General features: G+C 47.6%; 1 protein-coding gene across 2 annotated transcripts in view; it reads left to right on the top strand.

Annotated features, from left to right (window-relative positions):
- Positions 1-26,714, top strand: part of LOC100704734 (glutamate receptor ionotropic, kainate 5) — a 218,909-nt gene that overhangs the window by 145,295 nt on the left and 46,900 nt on the right. Inside the window, exons 4-13 of one of the 2 annotated variants that reach the window (XR_003215784.1) lie at positions 1,933-2,097; positions 3,545-3,642; positions 7,051-7,216; positions 8,720-8,898; positions 10,774-10,827; positions 17,677-17,853; positions 21,247-21,399; positions 23,962-24,066; positions 26,305-26,412; positions 26,501-26,704. Coding sequence is in view for 1 of the 2 variants with exons in the window: in XM_019350475.2 (XP_019206020.1) it covers positions 1,933-2,097; positions 3,545-3,642; positions 7,051-7,216; positions 8,720-8,898; positions 10,774-10,827; positions 17,677-17,838; positions 21,247-21,399; positions 23,962-24,066; positions 26,305-26,412; positions 26,501-26,704 (1,394 nt within the window). In the remaining variant the exon portion in view is untranslated. The remainder of the gene's footprint in view (positions 1-1,932; positions 2,098-3,544; positions 3,643-7,050; positions 7,217-8,719; positions 8,899-10,773; positions 10,828-17,676; positions 17,854-21,246; positions 21,400-23,961; positions 24,067-26,304; positions 26,413-26,500; positions 26,705-26,714) is intronic. The other variant, XM_019350475.2, reaches the window with a different exon arrangement.

Raw genomic sequence — 26,714 nt, 5'->3', positions numbered from 1 at the left:
ATTAGCAATAAAGAGCAGAAGCATTGCTGTAAACATGTTTATCGCTGCTGTAAAGTATTAACACAGGGGTCTGCAGGGACTGACTCACTACTGCCTCTGCTGGACGTGAGGGGAACTGCAGTTTTGGGCCCATTTGCTGCTTGGTTAGCATGACTGAAGCTGAGATCAGCACTTAAAGACCACTGCAGAGTTAACCAGCTCAAACTTGTTCACTGGTTTTTCAAGCCTCTGAGCTCCGACGTGGACTGAAGCACAGCGTGCATGTCCAAGAATGAAGATGACGTTTGTTTATCTACAGGGGAACGACATGATAGCCTCACTGTTAGGTTAGAAAGCGTTCATGAGGAAAACAGACTGTGTGATCTAAACCCAGTGATCATTTATTTCTTCTCTTTCTTTACAGAGAACTTGGCAAAAATTCTGGCATGCAGACGACCAAATCTGAAAATTGCAACAGCAGACATGTTTCAAAGGAAATCTAATTGGATTATTCTTTTCTATTAGCATTAGGAGAAAACATTGCTCATTAATATCCTGACAGGTTGCCAGTGTGCTGATGCCGAATCTGTCGTGTTCCTCTTTTTACCAAAATATCCGACCCCGCTGCATAATCTCCTCTGCAATCATTTCCAGCACCATTAAAATGTTTTCTTCATAATCAGCAGTTAGTTTTATAAAAACCTTTGAGCCCCATCATCCACCTTTTGCACTCAGACACAGTTCCTACATGTGAGACTTTATTCTCTGAGACCTAATCTGTTCCTCTGAGCACAACCAGGAAAGTTTATGGGCAGCGACGTCAGCAGAGCAGAGGCTTCTGAGCTAAAGGTACAGATAGAGACGATGGCACCCAGTGTATAATCCAGAGAGACTGAAATAGAAGCTGTTGAGAGATTTGACTGGTGGTACTTTTTTCATTGACAGACAGGCTACCCCGTAAACAGCCGAGTATAGTCCTGACTCTGTGCTGTCAGAATGTAAGCTCATATTTGGTGCTTTCGTTGTCCTCCCGCGTCAGAAAAGAAAAAAAACTTCCAGCTCACATCAAAACCCTCAGGCTGAATGTTAGAGGAGAGAGAGGAAGATGGATGAAGTGGTAGAGAGTGTCCTCAGAGGGGGGAGACTGAAGGTGAAGGGAACGGAGGTGATGAGGAGGGCTTGGCTCAGGTTGGGTGTTTTAGAGAAATTGTGGGATTATGTAAAACGGATGGAAAGGCCACATATGCAGAAGGTGGAATCTGAAAAATAGGAGGCTGTAAGGTGGTGTCATGGTAGTCTGCAGGATGACTTTAGACATCAGGAAGTGAGTGAAGGCGAGGCGAGAAGGAAATGTTGGAGTGTTGCTCAGAGTTCAGGGAGGGGACGAGTCGGGCTGTGGGAGGTAGGAAGAGCTAATGCATGACTGGAAGTCCAGCTCAGGGAGACCAAGAAGGTGTTTGATGTATCCTCTGTCCATCAGGGGGACAGCTCAGAGTCAGAGACGCTGAGATGGTCTGAGCATGTGCAGAGGAGGGAGGGAGGATATGATGGAGCTGCTAGACAGGAGGAGAAGAGAAGACCTCAGAGGAGGTTCATGGATGTAGTGAAGGAGGACATGCAGCGGGTGGGGTGACAGAGGAGGATGCTGGGATAGGAGGAGGTGGAGGCAGGTGATCTGCTTTGGTGAGCCATAAAAGGAGCAGCTGAAAGAACAAGAACAAGTTAATTAACCATTAATTTCAAATTACAATTAATTTCTACAGATTGTGAACAAAGATGAGACCTGCAGTCCTCTGAGGGGCCAATCAGAGCTCAGATATGTAAATAAAACTTTCTCCTGGCCCAGCTGCACACAGCTGTTCTGCTCGTTCCACAGTCCGGCGGACCTGCTGTCTGGAGCGTATCATTCCATCAGCGTGAATAAAAGCTCTGTCTCTCTTTATCTCCCTCCAGCGGCCATTTTGGATGACCAGTCTGTGTGTGGTCGCGGTGAACGTCTGGCGCTGGCTCTGGCGAGGGAGAATATCAACAGTCTGATGGAGGGCTCCTCCCAGGCGAGGGTGGAGGTGGATGTCTATGAGCTGCAGAAGGACTCCCAGTACGACACCACCGACACCAGTAAGACTCCGTCCTCTTCTCATCATTCCCAGCTGCGTGTCAGACGTGTGAACAGAGCAGCACGCACATGCTCAGTAAAGCTGCACCTTAAATATGCACACGTTCAGCACACCAGAGTGCAGACAGGTCATCAGATGTTACAGCGGCTCACCTGTCCACTCTGAGTGAACGGCCAATCCGCTGCTTTAGTCCGACGTCATTGGTCAGTTCTTACAAATTCCCAACCGAAGGACATAAAGTTTGGGCCGCTGTTACAGGAACATAGACCACGAGACTGGAACCTAACCTGGTCCCAGTAAGAACTAGCAGATTTGCCTTTGGGTAACAGGCCTGAATATTCATGATTATCACTGGTGACATTAACTGGTGACCCTCCATTTGTATCCCCTCCCACTCTATCCGTGCTTTCCCCAATCCAGAGCCCCGTGACGCTGGAGGTTTGGTTTACCTTTCTAGACGAGCCTTTTGGGGTTTAGAGGAAATCCAGACCTTCAGCGTGTGCTGAATCCTCTCAGTTTGTCTCATTGATGGTGTGTACTCCTCTCTGATTGGCTGATAAGATTAAATCACAGGCTGTAAAAGCACTCGTGTTGTAGATAGACCTGTTCAGGTGAGTCAGCGACTCTCAGGATGGAAGCAGTGAGAGAGATGGAGGGACGAGTGAATGGTTCACACACACACACACACACACACACACGGTGTGTTTCCTATATCACAAAAGAACAAAAGAACATCACGTTTGTGATTTTATTGTTTATTAAAATTGTATTTCTGGTGAAAAACAGAAAAAATGAAAGCAGAGTTTTTATTGGCCAGATTTAGCAGTCAGGGTGGGGCCACGCTGCCAGCCACACTGTGTCCCTGTGGCGCTCTGTGGATGGCGCTCTAACCTGCCAAACTGGAGGCTTTCTTTGGATTTGGGCTGAAACAATGACTGCAGGACAGATTTATGGATTTGTGACGGCTCTGGTTTTGGGATAATAACTGGCACTGGAGATCAGGAGACCGGCCTTCCTCCTTACCTTTTGAAAATCAGGCTCAAACAGGAAAATGGGGGTACGGAGGGATTTTAGAGGGGAGAGGACGTTTAACTGTCTCACCTGCAGTTTCACGGGCTCTGCAGACTGACTGTGGTCTCTGTTAGCTGCATGGCTGCTTAAACGTGGGTCCCGCCTTTGCTTTTTTCATGGACTGAATGGTTTTTATGGCCAGCGTCTGAATAAAGTGTTGGATAGTGTAAAAAATGAAACCTTCTCTAACAGCCCTGGACTGATGTCTGTGTGCAGGACGAGTGAAAATCCCAAACACGTACTCGCTGCCGAGCATCTCAAAACCCGCCGTCCTGCACACAGACAGGAACAACGCTTACAAAATAAAGTGGTGTAGAAACCAGCACCTCCAGTAATCACACGCTGAATTTTGTCGCTCTGTGTCATTTCTCCACCAGTGTGTCAGATCCTGCCGAAGGGTGTGGTCTCTGTGATTGGCCCCGCCTCCAGCCCCGCCTCTGGGTCCACCATCAGTCACATCTGTGGGGAGAAGGAGGTGAGTCACACCTGGATCTGACGTGTGATCACGATTGTCCCGCTGAGGACGGTGACACGAGTTTCATACATACGTCACACCTGAGTGCAGGTAACAGTCACTGTGCTGCTGCCGCCTGTTACCACCTCAGAGTGAAACATGGTGAGTTACAGTAACAGTTCTTATTTGTTATACGTTTCCGGGAGAAGATGAGCAAAGTTTCCAAACTTTATTAAACGACGTCATGGACGTCTCTGTGCGGCAGCTGGACAGACTAAAGGATGCCACGCCCTCACTAACAACGTTTTTATAACATGATGCCAACAACACATGAATGTTCGGTCTGGTGCCCGCCTCTTATTTCATCTCTGTTCCAATCAGATGTCTTCTTCCTGTCAAAGAAAACTCCCGTGTCCCTGTTGCTATGCAGTTTAGCAGTGTTCCAGGGCAGCCTCGCTCTGACTGCACATGCATGTGAATCGTGCTCCACGCGAAGACCAAACCTGCAAACTAAAGAGAAAAAATCAATTCTAACACCAGCGCTGAAAAAATGGAAGTTAGCTGAAGTGGAAGGTGGACCTGACGTCTTTGTTCCTAACATGGTGCTAATGTTGCACAGAGTTTGCTTTAGCTACTCATGAAATGTTACAGTTCAGCAAAAGATGAAAAATTGTCCTGCTCATTTTCTAATTGCTTTAAACATGTTTTACTTTGGAGGAGATTAGAAAAGCCACAAAGGTGAAGATCGATGTAGACTGTTGAAGTTTAACCTTTAACCTGCTAACTGAGGCCTGCAGAGTCCTGGTGTCTTTTGCACAGTGTGATCGTGGGGTGAACACACCTGAACGCTCCAGACCAGCAGACTGCGTACACCTGCAGTTAATCAATCAGTTAATCAATAGACGTGATTAGCGGCTATTCTTGAATGTTCACCCAGGATTGTCTTTTCAACCAAAGAAAAAACAATCTGACAAACATCCACGACTTCGGACATTTTTGCTTCTCTGCAGAACAGAGGGTCGGGGTCAGGTGTAGGGTTTGAGGCGAGGTCTGGGGTCTTCACTGCTGACCGCGTTCTGCTCCTCCTTTCATAATAAATGACAGGTTTGAGTTTTGGGCTGAACAGAACTGTGACCGTGGAGAGACCGGACACAGCAGGCAGGTTTATATCAGACACATGTGACCTGATGATGTCACTACACATGGAACTGGTTTGTGATGGAGGTGTGGAGAAGGCTTTCTTTGGGTGGGGTTACAGAGGACACCCCTGGTCTAATGACTGACAAAGAGGACGTTTCCACTCTAAGTTTAGGAGAAAGACCTCTGAGAGTGGGCGTGGCCTGTCTTCAGTTTAAAGCCTGCTCTGTATCTACGAACCATGTTCCCAGAAACATGAATGGCTTCTTGTTTGCACCCTGTCGTCCTCGACTGAGATCTCCTGAATGTTTCTGCCAGGAGATCCCAGCTGGTTGAGTTCTTTCAGTTTTGCTTCATTTGTTGGATTTTTGCAGCCTTTAACTCGTGTTTAACCATTTTCTGCCTTCCAGAATCCACACAGGTGCACCTCCAGCACGCTGCAAGCCTCTAACCGTCCGCACGTCCTCTTCCTCCAGCCCGACAGGTCTCATATTCCTGAATTCTCAGTCTGGATTTAGAATAAGATGGGTGGATGGGAGCAAAGCCCGGCTGAGCTAATTACAGTTTACCTTTGAAACCCCCGCAGGTCTGAGCTGAGGTTAAATCACATCACACGGGACATCTGTCCTCTGACCCCGTTCTTCATTCCTCTCTGATGTGATTAATTTTTCAATTTGTCATGAATTTTTCAGCTTAAACACTCACACTGTCAGTCACAGCACCTTTGCTCCGGGAGGTCTGAAGTGAAACAGAGAAGCTTTCAATTCTGTGAAATTAGACTTCACACATCGTCACCTAACGCCGACCACGGTGACGTGTCCGCCTGCTTCTTTTTCCTGTGGACATCCAGCCGTACGACCCTCCGTGACCCTTTGATGTCTGAATCAGAAACTGATTTCTGCATGAAACGCGTTTCTAATATCGCTGATGATCTGAGGCTTTGCTTCCTTCTCACATTTTCTTTGTGAACGTGAGCAAAGGCGGGATCATCAGCGAGCGCCGCGCTCTGATGAAAGCCTGCACTGCTGTTATCTGAACTTCCTGTATAACCTGTACGGTTTGGAACAACTCAGCCTCTCACTCAGGAGTTCCTCACTTTTTTAAATGTCTGAATCTTAAAACAATGCTGGCTCACAGAAAGGTGAAAGGTCAACCTGCAGCTGCCGTGATGCAGATTTGGAGGAAGAGCACAAAGAAAGTGAAACGCTTGAATGAGTGGAAGGCAGCTTTCACAGTTTTGTGGCAGGTGTGCTCACAGCATAAGTTTGCCCTTCATACCCGTACCAACCTGGAAGCTGCGTACTGTATGTTTGAGATATAAAAGTGAAAGTTTCAGACAGCCGCTCGGCATGAGTAACTCCCACCTCTCTGTTTATCCTTCTTATTACATCTTTCTTTCCCCTTTTTCCATCTGTTATAAACCAGTTCTTGTTCCTCGGTAGCTAATGATGCAGAGAGGAGATCAGATCTGTGGCTTCACACCAGCTGGCAGCTGCAGTTCCTGGAGTTTCACGTTATAAATTAAACTGGGACTTTCTCATTCGAGCTTCCTAAAACTGACAATAGTAATATCCAGCCTGTGATGATAAAATATCCCATTGTAGAAATACGGAGAAGTCGAAGAATAGTTCAAGTTTAATTCAGTTTTATTTATAAAGCGCTAAATCACAACAACAGTCACCTCAAAGAGTAACCCTACAGCAATACAGAGAACCCCAACAATCATATGACCCCCTATGAGCAAGCACTCTGGCGACAGTGGGAAGGAAAAACTCCCTTTTAACATTCATTCATTCATTCATGGCGGTCACGTTTGACCGGGAACACCACAGATGTAACAAAGTTGATTAAAACACTCAAACTTCAATGAAAGAGCTGCTCATCACTTTTATATGTTCAAGTGCATAGTGTGGAGGATGTCATAAGGCCTCGAGGCAACTGGATCTCAAACACAATATTTATGAGTTTTTGAATTTGTAAATCGGTCAGATTTGACCCGAAAACGACAGGAAGGTTGCACCACCTATTCTTAAAAGTAGATCAGGCAACTTCACAGCACTGAAGGCTCTGCCTCTCAAGACTTTAAATACTCTCCAAGTACAAAAACATCAGAGTGTAATGTGACGATTGTCTGAGAACTGTCGTGCAGTATAAAGTGCAGTAACTCGGTGAAGTGTGTAACTTGGTAACGTAGTGAATGTTTCTTTGACTTTCAGTATCTGGTCTCCATGTTTCAAAGCAAAGCCCAGCGCAGACTTCCTTCTCTCATCATGCTTCTCATTCGCCCCTCAGATCCCTCACGTGAAGATCGGTCCTGAGGAAACGCCCAAGCTGCCGTATCTCCGTTTCGCCTCGGTGACGCTCTACCCGAGTAACGAGGACCTGAGCCTGGCTATCGGCTCCATCCTGCACTCCTTCGGCTACCCGACAGCCAGCCTGATCTGTGCCAAAGCAGAGTGTGAGTGTCGTGGTTATTTCCACTGCAGCTCCGTCCACGCTTAGGGTGGAAACGATGGATTTTAGAGCCGCCACAGTGTCTCCGGTTCAAACATTACGAGAGGCTGGCACGTGATGCACATTCACACGTCAGAACATCTCACCTTAAACCACGAACACTCCCCGATCCCTGTCCGGTTGAACGTGCGTGTCCGTGTCGGGCATTGCCGTTGCCGCTCTGTCTAGTCAGATGTATGGGTTCCCTTCGGTTTAGGTTCTGCTTCTGTTTGGACGATCAGTCCTTGTTCTTCTCTTTGAACAACGTTTCACGAGTCCGTTCTCATCACCCTGCAAACCCAGCTCACATTTCCTGGAGTCAGTTTTCACCATTTTCCACCAGCGTTGAGCCCTCGGTGCCAAAGGCTTCTTCTTCTGCCTCGTCTTCTCTACTCCTCTCTTTCCTTTCCTAATTCCTCTTCTCTCACACACTTCCTTCCATTCTTCCTTTCCTCTCCTGAGTATTCTAGTCTCCTCTCTTCCTTTCCCTTGTTCCTTTTTTCCCTCCACCCTCCCCACATCAGTCTCTCTCAGCTTGTTTCCACCTGACTGAGCCGCCCCGGCTCTCCGCTCTAACATCTCCCGGTCTTTCGCCGTAGCCTCGGCCCGTTAACGACCTGTATTGTGGTCCTGAGCGGTGCTGTCAGCCAGTTAAACGCTTTATGGCAGCGATTAGTCGAGACACGCCCGCTGCTTCTGTCAGGGACAGACAAGGTAATGAGCCGGAGGCCGACGCCTCTGAATGTCGAAGCCCAGGTGATGCAAACACAGCAGGCTTCTCGCCAGTTTGTAACGCGACTGCTTCTGAAGCTTCCCTCGAATGAAGTCGTTTCCTTCTGCTGACGTCTGTTTGAGCTGCTCAGGTCAGTCTTCTCTCCCGTCCTGTGATTATTGACCCTGCTCACACTGATCATCCACATCCAGCATGCAGATGTTTTTCACTACGTGAACGTGTCTCATGTTTGGCCCACGCCTCAGTGGCAGCGATGCACAAACACTGAGTGTAATGGAGAGATGTGACCACAGAAACGATTGAATAAAAACTGTAATAAGTAAATCCTGCCTCAGCCGTGTGCACTCGTGGGTCCATGTTATTCTCAGAGGAGAAAATTAATGGACTTTCAACATAATCACCTTTATCCCGCTCTGTTTATCGCTTCCTTTTAGGCCTGGAAGTCTGTAGAGCAGCGGCAGTTATTTGTCTCTCTAATGACTCTGAGTCCCATCAATTTTTTTTTTACAAGTCAGAGCAATAATTTTACAAGCAAACAAGCGAAACACTCAGGCGAGCATCATCTATAGACTCCCGCCTCTTTTTCAGCTGCGCGTCAGGCACTTAGAAGCACTTTGGATGAAGAGTTTTGCCGCTGCGTGACGAAACTTTCACAGCCAAATGTTTCTGACTGGGAACCGCAGTCCGCCATTGCTCAGACACGTGTGTGACTCACGCTCCTTTCCTGCCCCGTAGGTCTGCTACGATTGGAGGAGCTGGTCCGGCGCTTCCTCATCTCCAGGGAGACGCTGTCGGTGCGCATGCTGGACGACAGCCTGGACCCCACCCCCCTGCTGAAGGAGATACGCGATGACAAAGTGGCCACAATCATCATTGACGCCAACGCCTCCATCTCGTACCACATCCTCAGGAAGGTCAGCCGTTTGCATCAGCGCGCTCTTGCAGCTTCTTACGTCGGATGCTTTTCTGCTTTCAGTCAAAAGGAGTCGACGACTGTGTTCGTCCGTACGGTAGATTCATCATAGCGGCAGCAGAAGGTTTGAAATGGCATATTTGATCCATTTAAAAGTAAAGTGCAATGAATAATCTCAGCCGGCTTTAGAGAAGCTAAAAAAACCATGTTTCCAAAATCGGCTCGTGTGAAGCCAGCAATAAATTCACTGACTTGGCAGCGATGTGCTCGGTGGTGACATGAGCCAAAGCTTAATGGGAGCTGCAGTGCAAAATCACCATTGAGTACAGAAGTGCAGGTTAAATAAGAAGAATAAGGAACAACAGAGTTTTTATGGTTTAATTCATGCACAGAGACAAAAGGAACGGAGCTGAGCTTTAATCCTAAAATACAGGAAATATGAAAACTGCTGCTGCTAGCACGACAACACTAATCATTTTAAATAAACCTCGACCACAGCATGACACGCCCACTTTGTACATACAGAGCAGATCAGGACACGTCAAGTTCTGCAGGTCAGACATGACGCGTGTCCGTCACAGTGAGATCTGTCTGTCACGCCGCGCCAGATCTGCACACGCCTCGCTGACTTCAGCTAGCTTTAGCGGAGCGTGGTCCCAGCGGCTGCCGCTTTAATCCCAAACACATGTGCAGGCGTGTCCGATGCAAATGCAGTGTGGTGTGATCGTGCACACCTGTATAATGTGGCAGGCTAAAACGTGGCAGTGCCTGAAAATCCAAAAAAGAGCAAAAAGAAGTGAAAACTCCAAAGAGTTCAGGTCTGAACGTCGTGTGTCTGTTTGAACATGTCTGTCTGTCTGTAACAGCCCTGGTTCCTGTTCTGGAAGCGTCTTCTTCCTCTCTGCTGTTTACAGGGTAGAACAGGACCTTCAGACACACTGGGTTGGTTTTGTGCCAAACTGGCCGGGAACGTCGACAGACTTTTAAGCCACGGGCTAAATCGACCTGCGTTTGGCAGGTTGCAGCTTCCCTCTCACAGCAGTAACCTTGGGGGGGTGCAGGAAGTTTAAAATTCAAGACAAAATTACTGCGTAAACTCAGTCAGGACTTTTTCAAGTTGGGCTGCTGCAGGCAGGCTGAAGGAGATGTAAGCTGACAGTGTGCAGAAGGTTAATGGATTAATAAGTGAAGCGGCGTGCAGGCTCTGCAGTGTGAGGATGCCAGGTTAAATCCTCCGCTGCCTGTCGGAGCTGAACACGGCATGTGTGGATCTGAACGATTCAATATTGTGTCCAACGTCCCGTACGTGTGGAAGGTGAGCGCGCCCCGAGATCAGCTGAGCTGTGGCTGAGTTTGAGTCTCCGCTCGGGTCGTTGGAGCCTGAACAGAAAACATTCAAACATAGAAAAGTACTCCAACTGCACCTTCACCTGCCTGCTGATACCAGGGTTACACTGTGAACTTCACAAAGATATATATGTTTGTTTGTCCACACTCTAACCTGCTCCTGCTGTGGGGGATCTGCCGTACTCCTGTGTGTCGCATCATAAAGTTTAAAGATAGTCCCACCCACCCGACCCCAATTACATTCCAGTTTGCTGCTTGTATTCTTAGCTAAATTCAGCCCAGTTTAAATGTCTTTTCACCTGCATCTTACACAATGAGAGCACGCTGCCATTATTATCATCTCCCTGAAACGTCTTTCATCATTGACGCGTCCTGGAGACGGTAACCATGGTTTCCAGGCTGCGTGAGCGCTGCTACACCTTCTGTCACGTAACCGTCTCCAATGTGGAGCAGATGCTTCCTTTTTAAATAAACTCTGACTTGTTTCCATGGAGGATGCTAAGGCCGCGTTTCTTCTGCTCTTCTGCAGGCTAACGAGTTGGGGATGACGTCGGCCTTCTACAAGTACATCCTCACCACCATGGTAAGAGCTCCGCACCTCGCCTTCACCTTCATCGCTCGCCACTTAGATGGATTCTCCTCATCTTCACTGATCCTTCAATTCCTCCCATAAAGAAGATGCTTTTCATTGGTTTCCCCATGTGTCTGATCCTTCATCTTCATCACTTAGTGACCCATTTTTAACCTCCTCCTGCCCCACAGCTTTCTTCTCCACAGGCTTTGGTGCTACTGATAACGGCTGATAAAGGAATCGCTCAGGGATCGACATTGCTTTACTCTGTACATGACACACCAGCCACATTTATGCTGATGACTCAATGCTGTAGACCTGCCTTCCTTTCCTTTCCTTTTTTCTTTTTTTCCTTTCCTTTCCTTTCCTTTCCTTTCCCTTCCCTTCCTTTCCTTTCCTTTCCTGTTTTTGTTGTTTCCTTTCCTAAAGATGATCCGTTGCCTGATCTTTTTCCCGCTTTCTTCTCATCGGTTTCATTTCCTTTTCTGTCCACTATCTCTTCCCCTCCTTCCTTTCTCCTTCCATCCTTGTTTGTGTCGCGTGCAGGACGCTTCTCTCGGACCTCCACCGTCTACATGTTAAATGTAAAGAGAGCAGGGTGTTTGTGCTGTTGTTGCTTCAGTTCCCTGTGAGAATGAAGCCTTTCCAGAGGTCTTGTCGGTCAGCCAGATGAGGCCGATGGTTCAAATCCCGAGCCGACCCGGCCGTACTTGCAGACAGTAACTGAAATAGTAACTCATGCACGTGGCGAGCTGTCACGGGCGCAGTGAGGTCAGCAAACACTAAGTTCAAATGTTTGCCGTCTGCTCGGGAGTCCATTATTGCTGCTTGTGGCGATATTTTCTCATTACTTCAGTCTCCTCCTCTGTCATAGTCTCTATTTTGCCTCCCTCCCTCCTTCTTTCTTGGCTCTGTTTATTCATTTTGTTTCTCCTTCTTCTTCCAACTCTTTCTTCTTTTTTGCCTTTCGCTGCTCGTCTTCTCGTCTGAATCCGTGGCGGTTCGTTCCGAAGCTCCTGCTTCCTGTTTCCTGTCTCCTCTCTGGCCCTTTGCTTCTCTCCACTTCTTTCACTTTTTCTCCTTTTCTACTCGTCTCATTTTCCCATCCTCTCTGTGCCGTCGTGTTCCTTCGGGATGTTTGTAGGTCACGTGCTAAAACTAAACTCCCTCACCTCCCCTGCTTCACCCATCTCCTCCCCCCTCCGCTCTCCTCGTCTCTCGGCGCTCATCACGGATGCACGCTGGTCCCGCCGCCATTTGTCATCATTAGAATTTTGCTGTTCGGTGTCGTGCCCTTGTACGAGAGACGTTGTGTGGATAATAACTTGTCTCGATCTCCGCCTCGACTCCAAACACCGTCGTGTCACATTCTTTAACGGCGCTGTTTGCGCGGGCCCTTGACGCCGCGTTCGCAGACCAAGGACGAAATCCCCCCCCCAGCAGAACCCTGGAAGGGAACCAAAATGAAAATGATTCCTCAACACTTCCACACACACCTGCCGTCTCTGACCTACCTTTAACTTTGCCTTCAACACGCTCGGCTGACTGTGACAGGCTGACTTCAGGACGCCGAGTTCATCGCCGTTTCACCATGAGGAAGGACTCAAGGCTTCAGCAGCCTCTCCGTTCATCATTTGTATGAAACAAGCTGTTTTCTGATTGGCTGTTCCTCACAAACAGAAGGTTTGAACAGCATGCTAGACATGAAACCTCCTGGTCGCAGGTTTTAGTCGGGAGTGAACAGAGAGAAAGCTTTGCCTGATGCCACGTTCAGGATCATCTCCCCGTGGAGCTCGGGACTGTTTCCAGTGAGGCTGCTAGTCTCAGGTCAGTCCTGCTGCGTCCTGCTGCGTCCAGCTGCGTGTGCATCAGTGATTAACCTCTGTGATAATAAAGTGTGTAAACCAGGGGTGGAGGAACGCCAGGCCTGAAGGGCCGGTGTCCTGCAGGTTTTAGATCTCACCCTGGGTCAACACACCTGAATCGGATGATGAGTTCATTACCAGGCCTCTGGAGATCTGGAGGTCATTTAACCATTTAAATCGGCTGTGTTGGATCAAGGACACATCTAAAACCTGCAGGACACCGGCCCTCGAGGCCTGGAGTCCCCCACCCCTGGTGTAAACAGTCAGATCAGACCGCTTCCCGGTGCACAGGCCAGGTACAAACGTTGAGCCGCGCTGGTGACGGTCCGCACGAGCTCGAGACGACGACCTTGAAATGGAAATCAGCCACATTTCAAACAGGAAACTTTTGAAACTTGCTCTCTGAGCTTTTCTGTCACACCTCATATGCTCGTATGTTGGCTGCAGGTGTAATTCTGTCACAAACCAGCCACTAAAGTTCAGTTTTAGGTGTAAAGTTCAAATATTTGTGTGAAAAAGTTCTGCAGAGTTTTTGGACTTTGATGATAAAAAGCTCATGGCGTGGTCAGAGAGAGGAGCCTGAACCACAGCCTGATGGTGCGACAAGTGCAGGGAGTCTGGCAGCCCGGTCCTCTGCTTTTCACTGGACAGCACACGGAACTGGATTTGGTTAGGATGGAGAGCCTGCTGGAGGCTTGCTCACTTTAGCCAGGTGGGCTGATCGCCTGCTGTCATTGCACTAACACGGGGACGGTGGACTTTTATGATCTCAGATGTACGTTTGTAAATATGTTTGAGGTTTTGTGCTGCTGAAAACGTGGCTCCATGTGAGCCTGTGAGAGAGTCAAACAGCATCAGAGGAAGTTGACTGAATTTCAGTGAAGTGGTTGGAGGGTCTCGCGTTTCCTCCGGAGTGATGCCATCTGCACCGCCTCCTTTATTTACCTGCATCATGGCGTCCCGTCGGGTTTCCGCCATATGTCGCTGTCGCATGCGGCACTGATTCGGACCAGACTGGAAAAGTTCCCCAGCATCTCCATCCAAACTCTCCACTTCAAGGTTCTCACCTCAGCTGTAAGTGGAAAACCAGTCACGGGGATGGTTTCGCCTCTCTGCACGTCGCTCTGCGCTCCAGCTTTCATTTGTTCATCCCAGTTTTGTTCTTTTTCCTCTTTTGTGTTGTTTTGTGTGTCTCTGTGTCGTCCAGCTTCATATTTTGGTAGTTTTGTCTGTTTTTCAGTCTCTGTGTGATTTCGTTTTTGCTTCTCTTAGCATTCGTTTGGTTTCTGGTTCTGATTCTTGTGTTTTTGGACGTTGTTCCTCTCTTTGCGGTCGTTTTGTGTATTTTTGTGCTTAAATGTTGCCGCTGGGGTAAAGGACAGTGATGTAGGTCAGGGTGAAACCATTAAACAGTGTGCAGCAGCTCGTGTGGCTCAGAGGCTGTTTTGTGTGTCGGTGCTTTGTAGAAGGTTAATTTGGCCTCGGCGAGGAGCTCGGCGTCCTGAAGTTCCAAGAAGCGAGTTTCTAACTGCATGGCATCCGGGTGAAGTCATCGGTGAGTCATGGTATCGATCAGCAGCCTCTTACGCTCTTGTGAATGTGGCAGTAAAGGATGTAAATCTTCCTTATTGCTCTTTAAACGTCACAGATCGAAACGGTGGTGGAGACGGTGCACGTCTTCCTCACCTCGACCTTGTCCCGCCCTGTTGTTCCTGAACTTCCTGCGTCGGTGTGCTGCAGTCGCAGCGTCTCCGTGTCCCGGGACGCTGTCGCAGTGTTTCTTCTCCCGGTGACGCTGGCCGCTCGCTGCCGCTCCTCCAGCCAACTGCTCTCTGTCACGGCTGGCAGGCCGGCCGTCTGACAGCGCACTTGGCTGCAGCTGAAATTGATTTGGCAGCGACAACAACAACAGCAGCAGTTTCCCAGGAGGCGGGGACGCCGCTCGGAGGGATTGAGGTGGGCGGACGCTCACCTCGCAGGCAGGTCAGTCCCGGTGCTAAACAGCTGGGCCCAAAAGATTCGCGGCGTGAATATTCTCTGGGTGTTTGAGTCCTGACCTCCGCCTCGCGCCCTCCACAGACTCTTTTCTGCAGACGGAAGAGATTCTGAGCCAAAACGTTTTCACGCTGCCAAATAACGATGATGACAGCCTGTCCGTCCAGCAGCTCGCCAGACTGATGGCCGCTGACCGCACGCCTTTCACATCATTGTTAAACAAAATGATAAACGTCAGCACACGAACCCCAACAACCTGAAGGGCAGAGAGCGCCAAAGATACGTCAGCCTGCACATCATCATCATCATCATTGTCATTGTTGTTGTTGTCAACAGGGCAGAAAACTATGATTTTATGAACCAGTTTGAGCACCGAATGAGTAAAAAGGTCCAGTCTGAGTCCTGGCCTTTGATTGGTTAGTCTCAGACTCCGCCTGGGTCACATGTTGGATAGAGAAGTTTCTTAAATGTAAATCAGGTGAAGGTAGAGCAGAGTAATTATGTACCTGAGGAGGGCGTCGTGTGTCATACTTGGATCATTAGTGCAGTTTATGAGGCAGGTGTGTGTGTGTGTGTGTGAGTGTGTGTGAGAGTGAGTGTGTGTGTGTGTGTGTGTGTGTGTGTGTGTGTGTGTGTGTGTGTGTGTGTGTGTTTCTGTGTGTGTGAGTGATTATTTGTGTATTTGGTCTAGAGATGGCACGATACCACTTTTTTATGTCCGATACCGATATGAATCCGATATAGTGTGTTTTTTAATCAATAAAACTGTTTTTTTAATATCTTGCTGCATTTTGTATAAGTTCATACTCAAGTTTAAATAAACAACAACACTAAAGCTATTCTGTTATACCTGTATGTAAAAAATACACTGCACCCAAAATATTTCATAGTTCAGCAACACTGATCAATCTAATAAACTTAAACCTGCTCCATCCTCCCTATTCTGGTATTTTAAAGAGTACTTAGCAGAAATATTAAACAACCTAACTAATAGGGTTGCAAACTCCCAGCAAAAAAAAAAAAAATAGGGAACCACCCCCCCACCCTCCACCTCATGATGCTTAATCGATGTAATCAACTTTAATTTGATGCAGGGTGGGAAAAAAATGCACAGAAATAAATTATTTTTCAAGAATAATTAAATAGATTCAACATCTTTCTTCTACAGAATTGCAGACTGCACAGATGGTACCTTCCCAAAGGAAAAAGTACTATAGCTTACTAGGGTATATTAGACTTAACAGTTACTATATACAGTAATGGACTTCTATACATTTTACATCAGATTAAAACTTTGGGTGTAAGATTCAGATAATTATTTATTAAAAGCGAGACATTTTAAATGAGAATAAGAAAGAAAAGTATGTCTTTGTGCCCCCTTTTCCCTGTTCATGCCCTATCGGCCCCCCTGGCTACACTTTGCTAGATCCGCCCCTGCACAGTTACCAGCCGTCAGCTACGTAGAAAAGGATCCTGGTGTAGAAAGTAATATTAAATACATTCTAACAACAGCTTATCAAGCTTAAACGTGCTGCTGTTGTTCAGCCGCTGGTTTCCTCTTTCTGGTGCAAAGTGGGCCAAAAACAAAGAAGAGAGACGGACTCACGACAGAAAAGCCGATCAGCTGATCATTGATCAGTTTCATGATTGAAGTAGCAGCAGGAGAGAGAGAGAGAGAGAGGCAGTCGCTCCATATATCGGTTGTTAAGCTTAACATGGGAACGCTTTACAAACATTCAGAGCTGAACTTACACACTTGCTTTACTTCTCTCTGGGATAACTTCCTCGGAGATGAAATGCTGGTTTGGTAGCGAGGCTACAAATACACACAGCTGCTCTATCACGTGAGCACACTGCTCCGACGTGCTACGGTTATGAGCCGAGTTACGCCGTGTCGCAAGTTTTGTGAGGTGTTTTTTTTTTATATTTAATGGATCGGATTACATTTTTTATTTCTCGCCGATATCCGATCCAGTAATTTAGGTCAGTATCGAACCGATCTCTAATTTGGTCTAATGAGGCTCTTAATGTCACAGTTTGATATGATTGGAGCTTCTTTGAATGTAATTTAAAGTGTTTCTTACATGAATCGAGCTCATGTCTGACTCCGATGGCTGAAGCTGTTTTTCATGCTGCCTCTGCTCATTTTTCACGCATTAAAGAATAACCTTTCATGCACACTGATACTGTTACGAGCGTCTTCAGTGATTATCTGATGGTGCAGATGAGTCAGACCTGTTTATACGGACCAAACCAAAATTAAATATTACACAATGAACATTTTCATCTTGCCTGCATCAAATGAAACACACTGTAGCTTCCAGGTTGACTGCACAGAGTCACAGCGTGGCTGTGCAGCGGCTCCACCCTCTCTTCCCTCAGTCAGTCCCTAACCCCTGGTGGTGAATAGAGGAACTGCATTTTTAGGCATTTTAACGTTTCGGTTCAGCTCAGCTGAAAATAAAAGAACTCTTCATTCTTTTCAGGGGAACACGATTACTGAGCACAGCTTGTGCTGTCGAGGGGATCGGAGGTGAAGCCAGCTGCCGGACGTTGGTTTGGAGTCTGCCGGCATTCCCAACTCGTTCCAGCTAAACGTCTCATTGTCAGCCTCTGCTGCACAACACAAACCCTGCGAGGGCTGAGCAACAGTTAGTGGTTTATTTCAGCAGCACAGCTCAGCGTGACACCAACATGCCTTCAAGGACTATTTGAAGTTCTTTGAAATCCCCAGCGTTTGATGTCCATCTTTTTTTAAACATAAAGGAAAGAAAAGTGTTTTTCTCTGCGTCCCTGTTCTGAATTTAAACACTCAGCTTGATGTTGTGCAGCCGGCAAAGAAAACTCCAATCAAGCTGTTAAAGCCGTTTGTTTCCTTGTGCTTTGTTGTTCTCTTTCTCCCTCTGCATTTCAGATTAACCACCCCTGCATGGTTTCTGCACGTCACAGCAGCCGCTCGTGTCTTCTTCTGTTCACTCGCTCTTTCTGTCTCTGTCTTCAGGATTTCCCACTCCTGCGACTTGACGATGTGGTGGACGATCAGTCAAACATCGTGGGCTTCTCCATGCTGAACATCAGCCATCCTTTCTACCTGGAGTTCATCAGGAGCCTCAACCTGTCCTGGAGGGAGGGCTGCGACGTCAGCCCATACCCAGGACCCGCGGTGAGACGGGACAGAGTACGACCCCGAGAGCGTCACACCTCACCTCATCTACCGCCACACTAACAGAAGCTTTAGAAGATATCCTCAGTGCTTCTTGTCTTTATTCAGTTTAAAGGTTCAAATGTAAATGTAGCTTTTAGAGAAGAAGTAAAAGCAGAAGGTCAGACATGAATGGATGAAAGGTGTGAGTAGGCGTTACTTTGCACAAAAAGAGGCCGACGAGCTGCTCACGGGTCCTCGAAACAGTGCCCATTATTCACACACAGTGAGACTGGTGTCCTTTTGACACAGTTACTGAGCGGCGTGTCTCCGCCGTACACAGGATAACCTTCAGCCTCCTGCACAAATGTGGGTCACTGTGTCACAAGCCGCTCTTTGGTTCTGAGTTTGGTTTTGAGTTCATTAGCGATATGTGATGTTAGCGAATGAAGTCAACCAAGATCACGTCAGATCTATTTATCACCGTGAAGCGCATCTCAACATCACAGAGGCGTTGGAAGCGTTGGTTGTAGGGGGTGCTGGAAGCGCAGTGCTTCAGTCAGCCACGCCGTATTATTGCAGGATATTAATACATGTGCTGGCCCTGAGAGGAGGAGCCTGAGCTGGTCCATGAGGTGGAGACATGCCCGATATAGTTATAGTTATCTGTTCCAGTCTGGAGACCTGGAGGAGCGGCCTGCCTGATCTGAACCCGTCCATAAGAACACCCATGTTCCTCTACAGGAGCTGAGCTGTAAGCTGACTCACTACATGGTGTTCAGGTGGATCAGGTGGATCAGGTGGAGGGTGAGGAGGTGAATTTTGAGGACCCCCATATTTGTGCAGAGGGCAGTAGATCGCTCTGCTAACTACAACCCGACACAGGAAAGAGAGAAGTCAGTAAAGAGTAAGATTATTGAAAAAACGCTCCCGTCTAATGACTTCTGCACAGTTGCTTGGATACCAAGCTTCTCTCGCACGTGGAGAAAAGGCCGGCACAGACACAAATCCAGATGTTTGTGAAATGTTAGCTTGCCCTTTGCTGTGCCACAGCCACAGAATATTTCAATGTCACTGCTCGACATAATGAAGCAGCTAAATTATGATCCTGGGATAATGATTTATACCTCAGGATGATTAGAGATGTTAATCAGCAGATCAAGGTGTGATATTTAGAGATGCTAAGGTAAGTAAATCATCTACAGCAGGTTCAGCCCGGAGAGCGTCTTCATCTGTCACTGTGTCTGCATCTTTGCCCTGCTCCATAACAAATAGACACATCAGGGCAAATCTGTTCCATCAGAGCGCTTTGTCTCATCTGCAGCTCTGATATCAGCAGAGTGATAAGGCCAGCTTTAATAAAGATAACAGTAATGACAATAACGAGTTCGCCTCAGTCACTGCAGACAGCATCGTATCCTCGGGGTTATTACTCATATCTATTCACTTAAAGTGCCGGATGGAGTTCATGATGAGCTTTGTGATTGGGATGTTTATGGATGTTACTGAACAATTAGAAAAGAAGAAGAGTTTCCATCTGAAATGACACGCTGTGAGATTTTACACCTGAAGTTTGTTTCAGGATGAAAACAAACTGAAGCCCAAAGCAAACAAAATACGATCTAATCATTGTTACTATGCTATACGTAAGTAGTACTATACTTACTACTATACTTACGTTTCGTTTCTTGATTCATGAACTGACAGTGAACTAACAGTTAGTTAGGATACAAAGCAAAGCACCGAGAAGCTCAGCAACACCAACAGACCTGAGACACCACAGAGTCATTTATATCACAGAGGAGCTCTGGAGGAGGCTCACAGGTCTGCAACCTGCAGGAACCCTCGTTACCTGCAGTGACCCCTCATTACCTGCAGTAACCCCTCGTTACCTGCAGTAACTGACAGTAACCCCTGTGCTTCAGTCACATCTGGACTCTTTGACCCTGTGATGGAGGACAGAGCCAAAACTAGAAATAATGAGTCCAAACACTTGGAATCACTCGTGCCGGGATGTCGGGTACAGCCCGGTGTCTCATCAGTTATGGTCCATGTTGGAGGAGGCGGAGCAAACCGAGGGACTGGGAGTCACCAGAACTCTTCACTCTTCCTGCCTCTGACTTCACTTCGTCTATCTGTCTCTCTTCAGTCTGTAATTAGTTATTGTCATCCAGCCCTGAAACTATCGACTCGGAGAGAACTCCAATCACACTCGGTCATACATCCGTCTTCTTTATCAGCCGCTGACAGACTGTGCCGCTCTGCCTCCGTACAATCTGTCTGATTCCCTCAGGGTGTCAGTTTGATTGACAACTGACCAAACAGACCAGAACGTCAGACTGTGATAGGATCACTGAGTCGATGGCTGAGCCCAGCGCTGAGAGCCGCTGATAGCAGGAGGGCTTTAATTTTCCTCTTCTTGCTATCAATACCTCGGCGTCTTCAGCTGTAGGAGCACCAACAAACACACAAACACAGCTTTTTATTCTTGTTTCTGGGAGTTTTTGTTGTTGTGCAGCTTTGTGGAGGAGAGCATGCTGAATGAACAGGACACATCCAGCAGATTGTTCTTGATGTTATTCAGATCTCAGCTTTTAAGCTTTTAACTTCACCCAGTACTCTTAATGGTTAATAGGAGTTCAATGACACTACAGTACTGTGCAAAAGTCTTAAGTCACCATTCATTTCTTTAGATTTTGCAGGAAACCTGGAGATTGGTTCATTATAACATATGCAAACATACATGGAATAATAATAAGCAAGACTAGAATATTTGGTGTGAGCAGCTTCATCCTTCAGCTCAGTGTGAACTCTGAGCCTTCAGAGGCTTAACGGACAAAAACATTCCCGTGAAAATGGTCAGGCACCAGGACTGGACCGAAAGACGAACTTTGACCGTCAGAAAGCTGAAAAACTGTTGCTCAAGAACATTCTGCTTTTCAGAAGCAAAATGTGAGCAAGCAAGCTACCTGTGTGAGCAACATGTGCATCAGACAGTCAGATGCATTAAAACCAACAGAAAAATGTACCGTTAACCTCCATCATCACCTTTCTTCATTTGCATGAATACAGTTGGGTTATGGACAGTTGCTTTTTTGAAGGGCAGGTCCAGATCTGTGCATATCACTCATATAATGTGAAACACATTAGGAAGATGCTCTTGCAGAGGCCGAGCTGCAGAGATCATTCACGAGTCGCTGAAGCCGATCTGTTGATGTCTCGGACTGACAGCGACACATTTGTGTCCGGCTGGGAGAAGCAGCTGTGACTGGTTAGTCTCTCAGAGGAAAACGGCGTCGTATTTATTCCTCACAGAGACGAGAAAGTTCGAGCACACAGGCAGCTTCTCCACTGTGACATCAGAGCGCTCTGCTGTGTTAGTTATTGAACTCATTCATGCTTTAATGTTTTTACCTGTGTCTGTCTCAGCTGTCGTCAGCATTGATGTTCGACGCCGTTCACGTGGTGGTGAGCGCCGTGCGAGAGTTGAACCGCAGTCAGGAGATCGGCGTGAAGCCGCTGAGCTGCACCTCCCCGCTCATCTGGCAGCACGGCACCAGCCTCATGAACTACCTGCGCATGGTAAACACACACAGACACACCTCACCATTATCAGAGGAGGCCCACAGACATCTCAAAGAAAGGCATTATGGGTAATGCAGGGATGAAGGGCTCACAGTTTACTGTCTTCTCAGCAGCAGCGAGCTCTTCTTCTTCTGCTTCCATTCCCTGAACAGGCCAAAGGATGGAATTTCTAACAGCAGTGTTTCCTGTTTCCATGGAACCAGTTTAAAAAGCTCAGACACTGGAGGACGTCTACCAGCCAGTACAGCAGCACGCTGACTGGTTTCAGCTCTGTGCTGGTGTAGGTTTGGTTCCCATGCAGCCGTGTGGTCTCTGACATTTTAGCTTTTTAAAAGCTTTGAAAGCTGTTTTTTCCAAATAGGCAGAAACTCAATAGAAGGCGTGAACTTGGCTGTAGGTGGGTCTGGATGAGCTGCTGGTATTAAACACTTCATATTTCAGTGGAAACACTGGCAGGGATTTAAGCTCGCAGCAGGAGCGTTCGGCGCTGCAGCGTTTGGAGGACTTGTTGATTTTAACACGGTGAGCTGCAGCAGAGCTGCACCCGTGGAAGGAGGCTGTCTCCTCCCTCCTCCCTTCTTTCATTTTCATGTCCATTTGATTTATTCCCGTCTTCCTCTCCCCCGTCTTTGTCTGTCTGCCACTTCTTGTTTTTTCCATCCTCTGAGGATGCCGCTCCCTCTCTCCATTTGTTTTGCTTGCTCTCCGAGCATCACTTCATCATCTCTGCACTGAGCCTGGCAGCAACCAGAGACCCCGCTCCCTCTCCCCGTCTCTCTCGCCACATTGTTTTTGGGATGTAATTCATCTTGAGTTTTGCGCACGCACGCACGCATACACACACACACACACACACACACACACACACACACACACTCGTTCATACTGTATGTGCACTCGATTACACATAACTCACATAAACTAAGGAATAAAATGCATGCTCGGCTGCACACTTATTTTCACATTCCTGCAAACACACACACACACACACCAGCAGCAGCGTCACTGATCTGATGAACTGTCTGTCTTGCCTGTTGTCTCGGTTTCTATTTCCAGTGTGTGTGTGAGCATGTATTCATATCTTTGTGGGGACCAAAATCCCAGTTCCCAGGAGCTTAAAGGCATGTTTGAGACTCAAAGTGTGGTTTTATTGTCAGGGTTACAGTTAGGATAGGCTCAGGCTCAGGATTAGCATTCATTGATGGTTAAGGTTAGCTTGGGAAAGCATTATGTCAATGAGATGTCCCACAAAGAAATGAAAACACGGTGTGTGTGTGTGTGTGTGTGTGTGTGTCTGTGTGTCTGTGTCTGTGTGTGTGTGTGTGTCTGTGTGTCTGTGTGTCTGTGTGTGTGTCTGTGTGTGTGTGTGTGTGTGTGTCTGTGTCTGTGTGTCTGTGTGTGTGTCTGTGTGTGTGTGTGTGTGTGTCTGTGTGTGTGTGTGTCTGTGTCTGTGTCTGTGTGTGTGTGTGTCTGTGTGTGCGTGCGTGCGTGCGTTTGTGTCTGTGTCTGTGTGTGTGTGTGTGTGTGTGTGTGTGTGTGTGTGTCTGTGTGTCTGTGCGTGTCTGTGCGTGTCTGTGTGTGTGTGTGTGTGTCCATCTCTCTGTATCAGATTAAAGTGCAGTCTGTAACAAAGCTGCACATTGAGCTGCTGTAAACATCTTTCCCAGATATTCTGCATCCTGAGCGCCAACGTTTATCTGCCTGTTGTTCCATATAAAGATGGCGAGTGTCATCATGGCTGGTGAGCTAGCTGCTAACAAGAACATGCTGCCGCTCTCAGTGCAGCTAAACCAGCTAACAGTTTATTGGAGAGAGAGTCCAAGGTGTGAAGCTCTCTCACCCTCAGGTTAGCACTGACAGGACGGTTTGCAATCACTCCATGCAAAGACTGTATATAAAAGATGACTGTAGCCTTTGGGTCTGAATAGTGAAGCTGATGTGGAAGTGCCTTATGCCTGCACTGCTTGAACAGCAGGAGGCGACTCTGGCTGTAAAAAGACGCGTACGGCTCACTGATTTATGGCCTCCATAAGCGCCGTCCTAATGAGTCAACGAGCTTGTTTGCTAGTTTGAAGTCTTACTGAGTGCAGACATTATGGTCCTCTTCCACTAAAACAGATGATAAAGCAGGTCATGCTTCAGGGTGGGGCAGGTGGTTAATTTTCCCAGCAGGAGAAACCGCACTGATGAGCTGAAGTCAGTATGAATTTCATCTCTTTAAACTTAAGTTAGCTGCCCGGCCTCAGGGCATATTACCTCATGATGACACGTGACCACCTTATGAGCCCGTCACAAAGGTGGTGACAGCAGCGGGTGATGTCACAGGAGCTTCATGCTGTCCTTTACATGTCCTTATCAATCAGGAAATAGATGTGTTTTTATTTTCCTTCTTATTCTTCAGATTGAAGCTGAGTAGAATTAAAAATAGACTAACGTTTGTTTTCCATCTACTGATATTATCTTATTATTACATTAATATAGCACAACTCTCAGTTAGCTCTGCACCGCACCTAGCTAACCTGCTAACCTGTTCTTTGGTCTTTGCCCGTGGGTCATCAGGTGGAGTACGATGGTCTGACGGGTCACATCGAGTTCAACAGCAAAGGCCAGAGGACCAATTACACCCTGAAGATCCTGGAGAAACACCCTGCAGGCCATAAAGAGGTCAGAGGTCAAATGGGGTCAAGTAGGGAGCTGACAGGAAATTGATTAGGTCATCATTCAGCCGCAGAGATGTAAAATGGGCCTTTAGATCAGGCGGGTGGATGAACCTGGATGTTCTACACCGTGACCTTAAAATTCGTGCAGGACGCGCGAACCCTTCTCTCATTGGTCGATAAAATCAATGCAAACCAATTTTTTCCCGAAGGCCTCGGCGTGCATTTACGACCTCACAAATATATTAAAAGGTTGCAGATCAATGGAGGTCAGCCCAGGGTCAGGTGGGCTCATGTACCAGGGGTGAAGCGTCCCGTGAGAAGTAACGCGACAGCGCGTGATTTACGCGGCAGCTCGAACACAAGAGCGCGCTCGTGCTCCCCGGATGATGAGCCGCTCCTTCGTTGAGGTCGTTGCTTCGGGCTGCTCTGCTTCCTGCATTGTAACCAAACTGAGTTTCATCCTGATATATCTGCTGCTCTCGCTAACTCTGACCTGACCTCATTTACTCTGTGGGGTCTACTGAGGTCCACATTCATGCATTCTAGTCTCTTCTAATCAAATCCATTTAAGTCTGTTCACATTTTCAGGAGCAGATTGGATTCACACAGTTACCTCAGGACTGTGCTGCTGTGATAGTCATTAAAAGAAGGCAGCGGGTTGGACTTTATCCATATTTCTAGTTTAATAATGAAACAGTTATTCTTTGATACAGTTTGGTCCATAATCAGCTGGACACACATGTTTGTAGTTGTGTCTCTGCACTCCACCACACTGGACTGAAATCAAACAAAAGTGCAGACTTTCAGCTGTAATTCGAGAGTCTGTGTTTGTGTTTTTAGCTTTTCACTGTAACTTTAATAATGAGGTCCGTCGAGGTGTCAGCAAACACACCAGGGGGGCACCAGGCAGCAGTGAGGCCCAAGGAAGGAAAGCAGGAGCAGCTTGAAACACCTGAAAGACACCTGAGGTGCACGAGAACACTGAAACACTGAGAAGCTCTAACTATCAGCTGAGCCTCGGGGTGTGTTTGTTTGTGGAACCCAAGAAGCCAGAAATGGATATCGATGTTAGACTTAACAGGATTGAGGGTATTACTTCTACTCTCCTCACAGTTTCACTGTAACTGTTCATATGAATATTCAGCGATATGAGCACACTTCCCCTTTAATGCAACCGTAAGCTTATATAGCTTCAGGTTCAGGTATCAAAGCAGCCTCATCCAGGTGGGCTTCCCAGACTAGGCCAGGATACTGTGTGCTTGCTGCAGGAGCAGCGTTGGAATGGAGCGCTGCACGGCTCTTTAGTATTAATGTCACGGTGGAAATCCTGCGTGATGACCCTCAGCTAATGTTTTTCGGGGGTAAACAAAGCAAAGGCAAAGAAACGGCAGTAGGATAGATGTGACATGCTGGACGTGAATTAAAGCCGAGAGGACGGAGGCGTGCGGATGGAGACGGGAGTGGTGCCCGCTCTCCATCAGCCAGTCCTCTGGTGACAGCTCGTCTCCTCACTGCTGAAACATGCACAGCAGTGGGCGAGAGGTCGGCTAAGGTCGGGAGTTTGGGAGATGGGATAGGATTGGCGTGAGGTCAGCGGGTAGGTCTTTACGGGCTTATTTAACCCAGCGGATGAGGGGGGAGGAGCCAGATCCTCCTCCATTGATCCCAGCATTGATCCTGCAGGAGCAGTGTTCAGCTCCCTGTTACTCCTCGTGTTTTATTATCCCAGACTGGTTTTTAATCCTTCCTCTCTGGGTCGTCTTTGTCATCTAACTCGTCTGTTATGGAGCCATAACAGACGTGTCAGCACTCGCAGGTTTGGCTCTAACAATGTTCGACCGCAAACACGTCATCGAGTAATCCGTGCGTCGTGATTTATTTGTTTTCAAAGTCGAACCGACTGTAAGAGAAAAGTCGTCTGCAGGCTTGAACTAATGGAAACTGGAGCAGTGCAGATTCTGTAACGTTAACCAACCGTCACACGGCCTGTGACCTTTAACCTACGGTGGTTATGCAACATCTCCCGACCTGATAAAAAGAAAAAGAACCTAAAAGCAGACAGACATGCTCGTGATGTCATCAGACGTATAATGGAGGCCCAGTCTTTGGAAGAGCGTCGGCCTTTTCTGGTGTGAACGTTGACCCTGACAGAAAAATCATGTTTTCCACCTTAAAACCACATTTCCTCCTGTCCTCGGTCTCTTTGTTTCTGCTTCTTACTTCTCTGTCACCCCTCCTTTAGATTGGCATTTGGTACTCCAACAACACGCTGGCCATGAACTCCACCTCCCTGGACCTCAACGCATCAGAGACGCTGGCCAACAAGTCTCTCATCGTCACTACAATACTGGTAGAAGAAAGCCTTTCATATCTGATTGTGACGAAGCAACTGTGGTTGGTGGACCTGCCTCTCTGAGCCGCCTCTTCCTCTGTGACAGGAAAACCCTTACGTGATGCGCAAGTCCAACTACCAGGAGTACCAGGGCAACGATCAGTACGAGGGCTTCTGCGTGGACATGCTGCGGGAGCTGGCGGACATCCTGAAGTTCTCCTTTAAGATTAAGCTGGTGGACGACGGGCTGTACGGAGCGCCAGAGCCCAACGGCAGCTGGACCGGCATGGTGGGGGAGCTCATCAACAGGGTGAGTGGAG

Source organism: Oreochromis niloticus, linkage group LG22 (assembly GCF_001858045.2).
Source record: "Oreochromis niloticus isolate F11D_XX linkage group LG22, O_niloticus_UMD_NMBU, whole genome shotgun sequence".
In the NCBI taxonomy this organism is placed as follows: domain Eukaryota; kingdom Metazoa; phylum Chordata; class Actinopteri; order Cichliformes; family Cichlidae; genus Oreochromis; species Oreochromis niloticus.
This window is presented reverse-complemented; position numbering and strand designations above follow the sequence as displayed.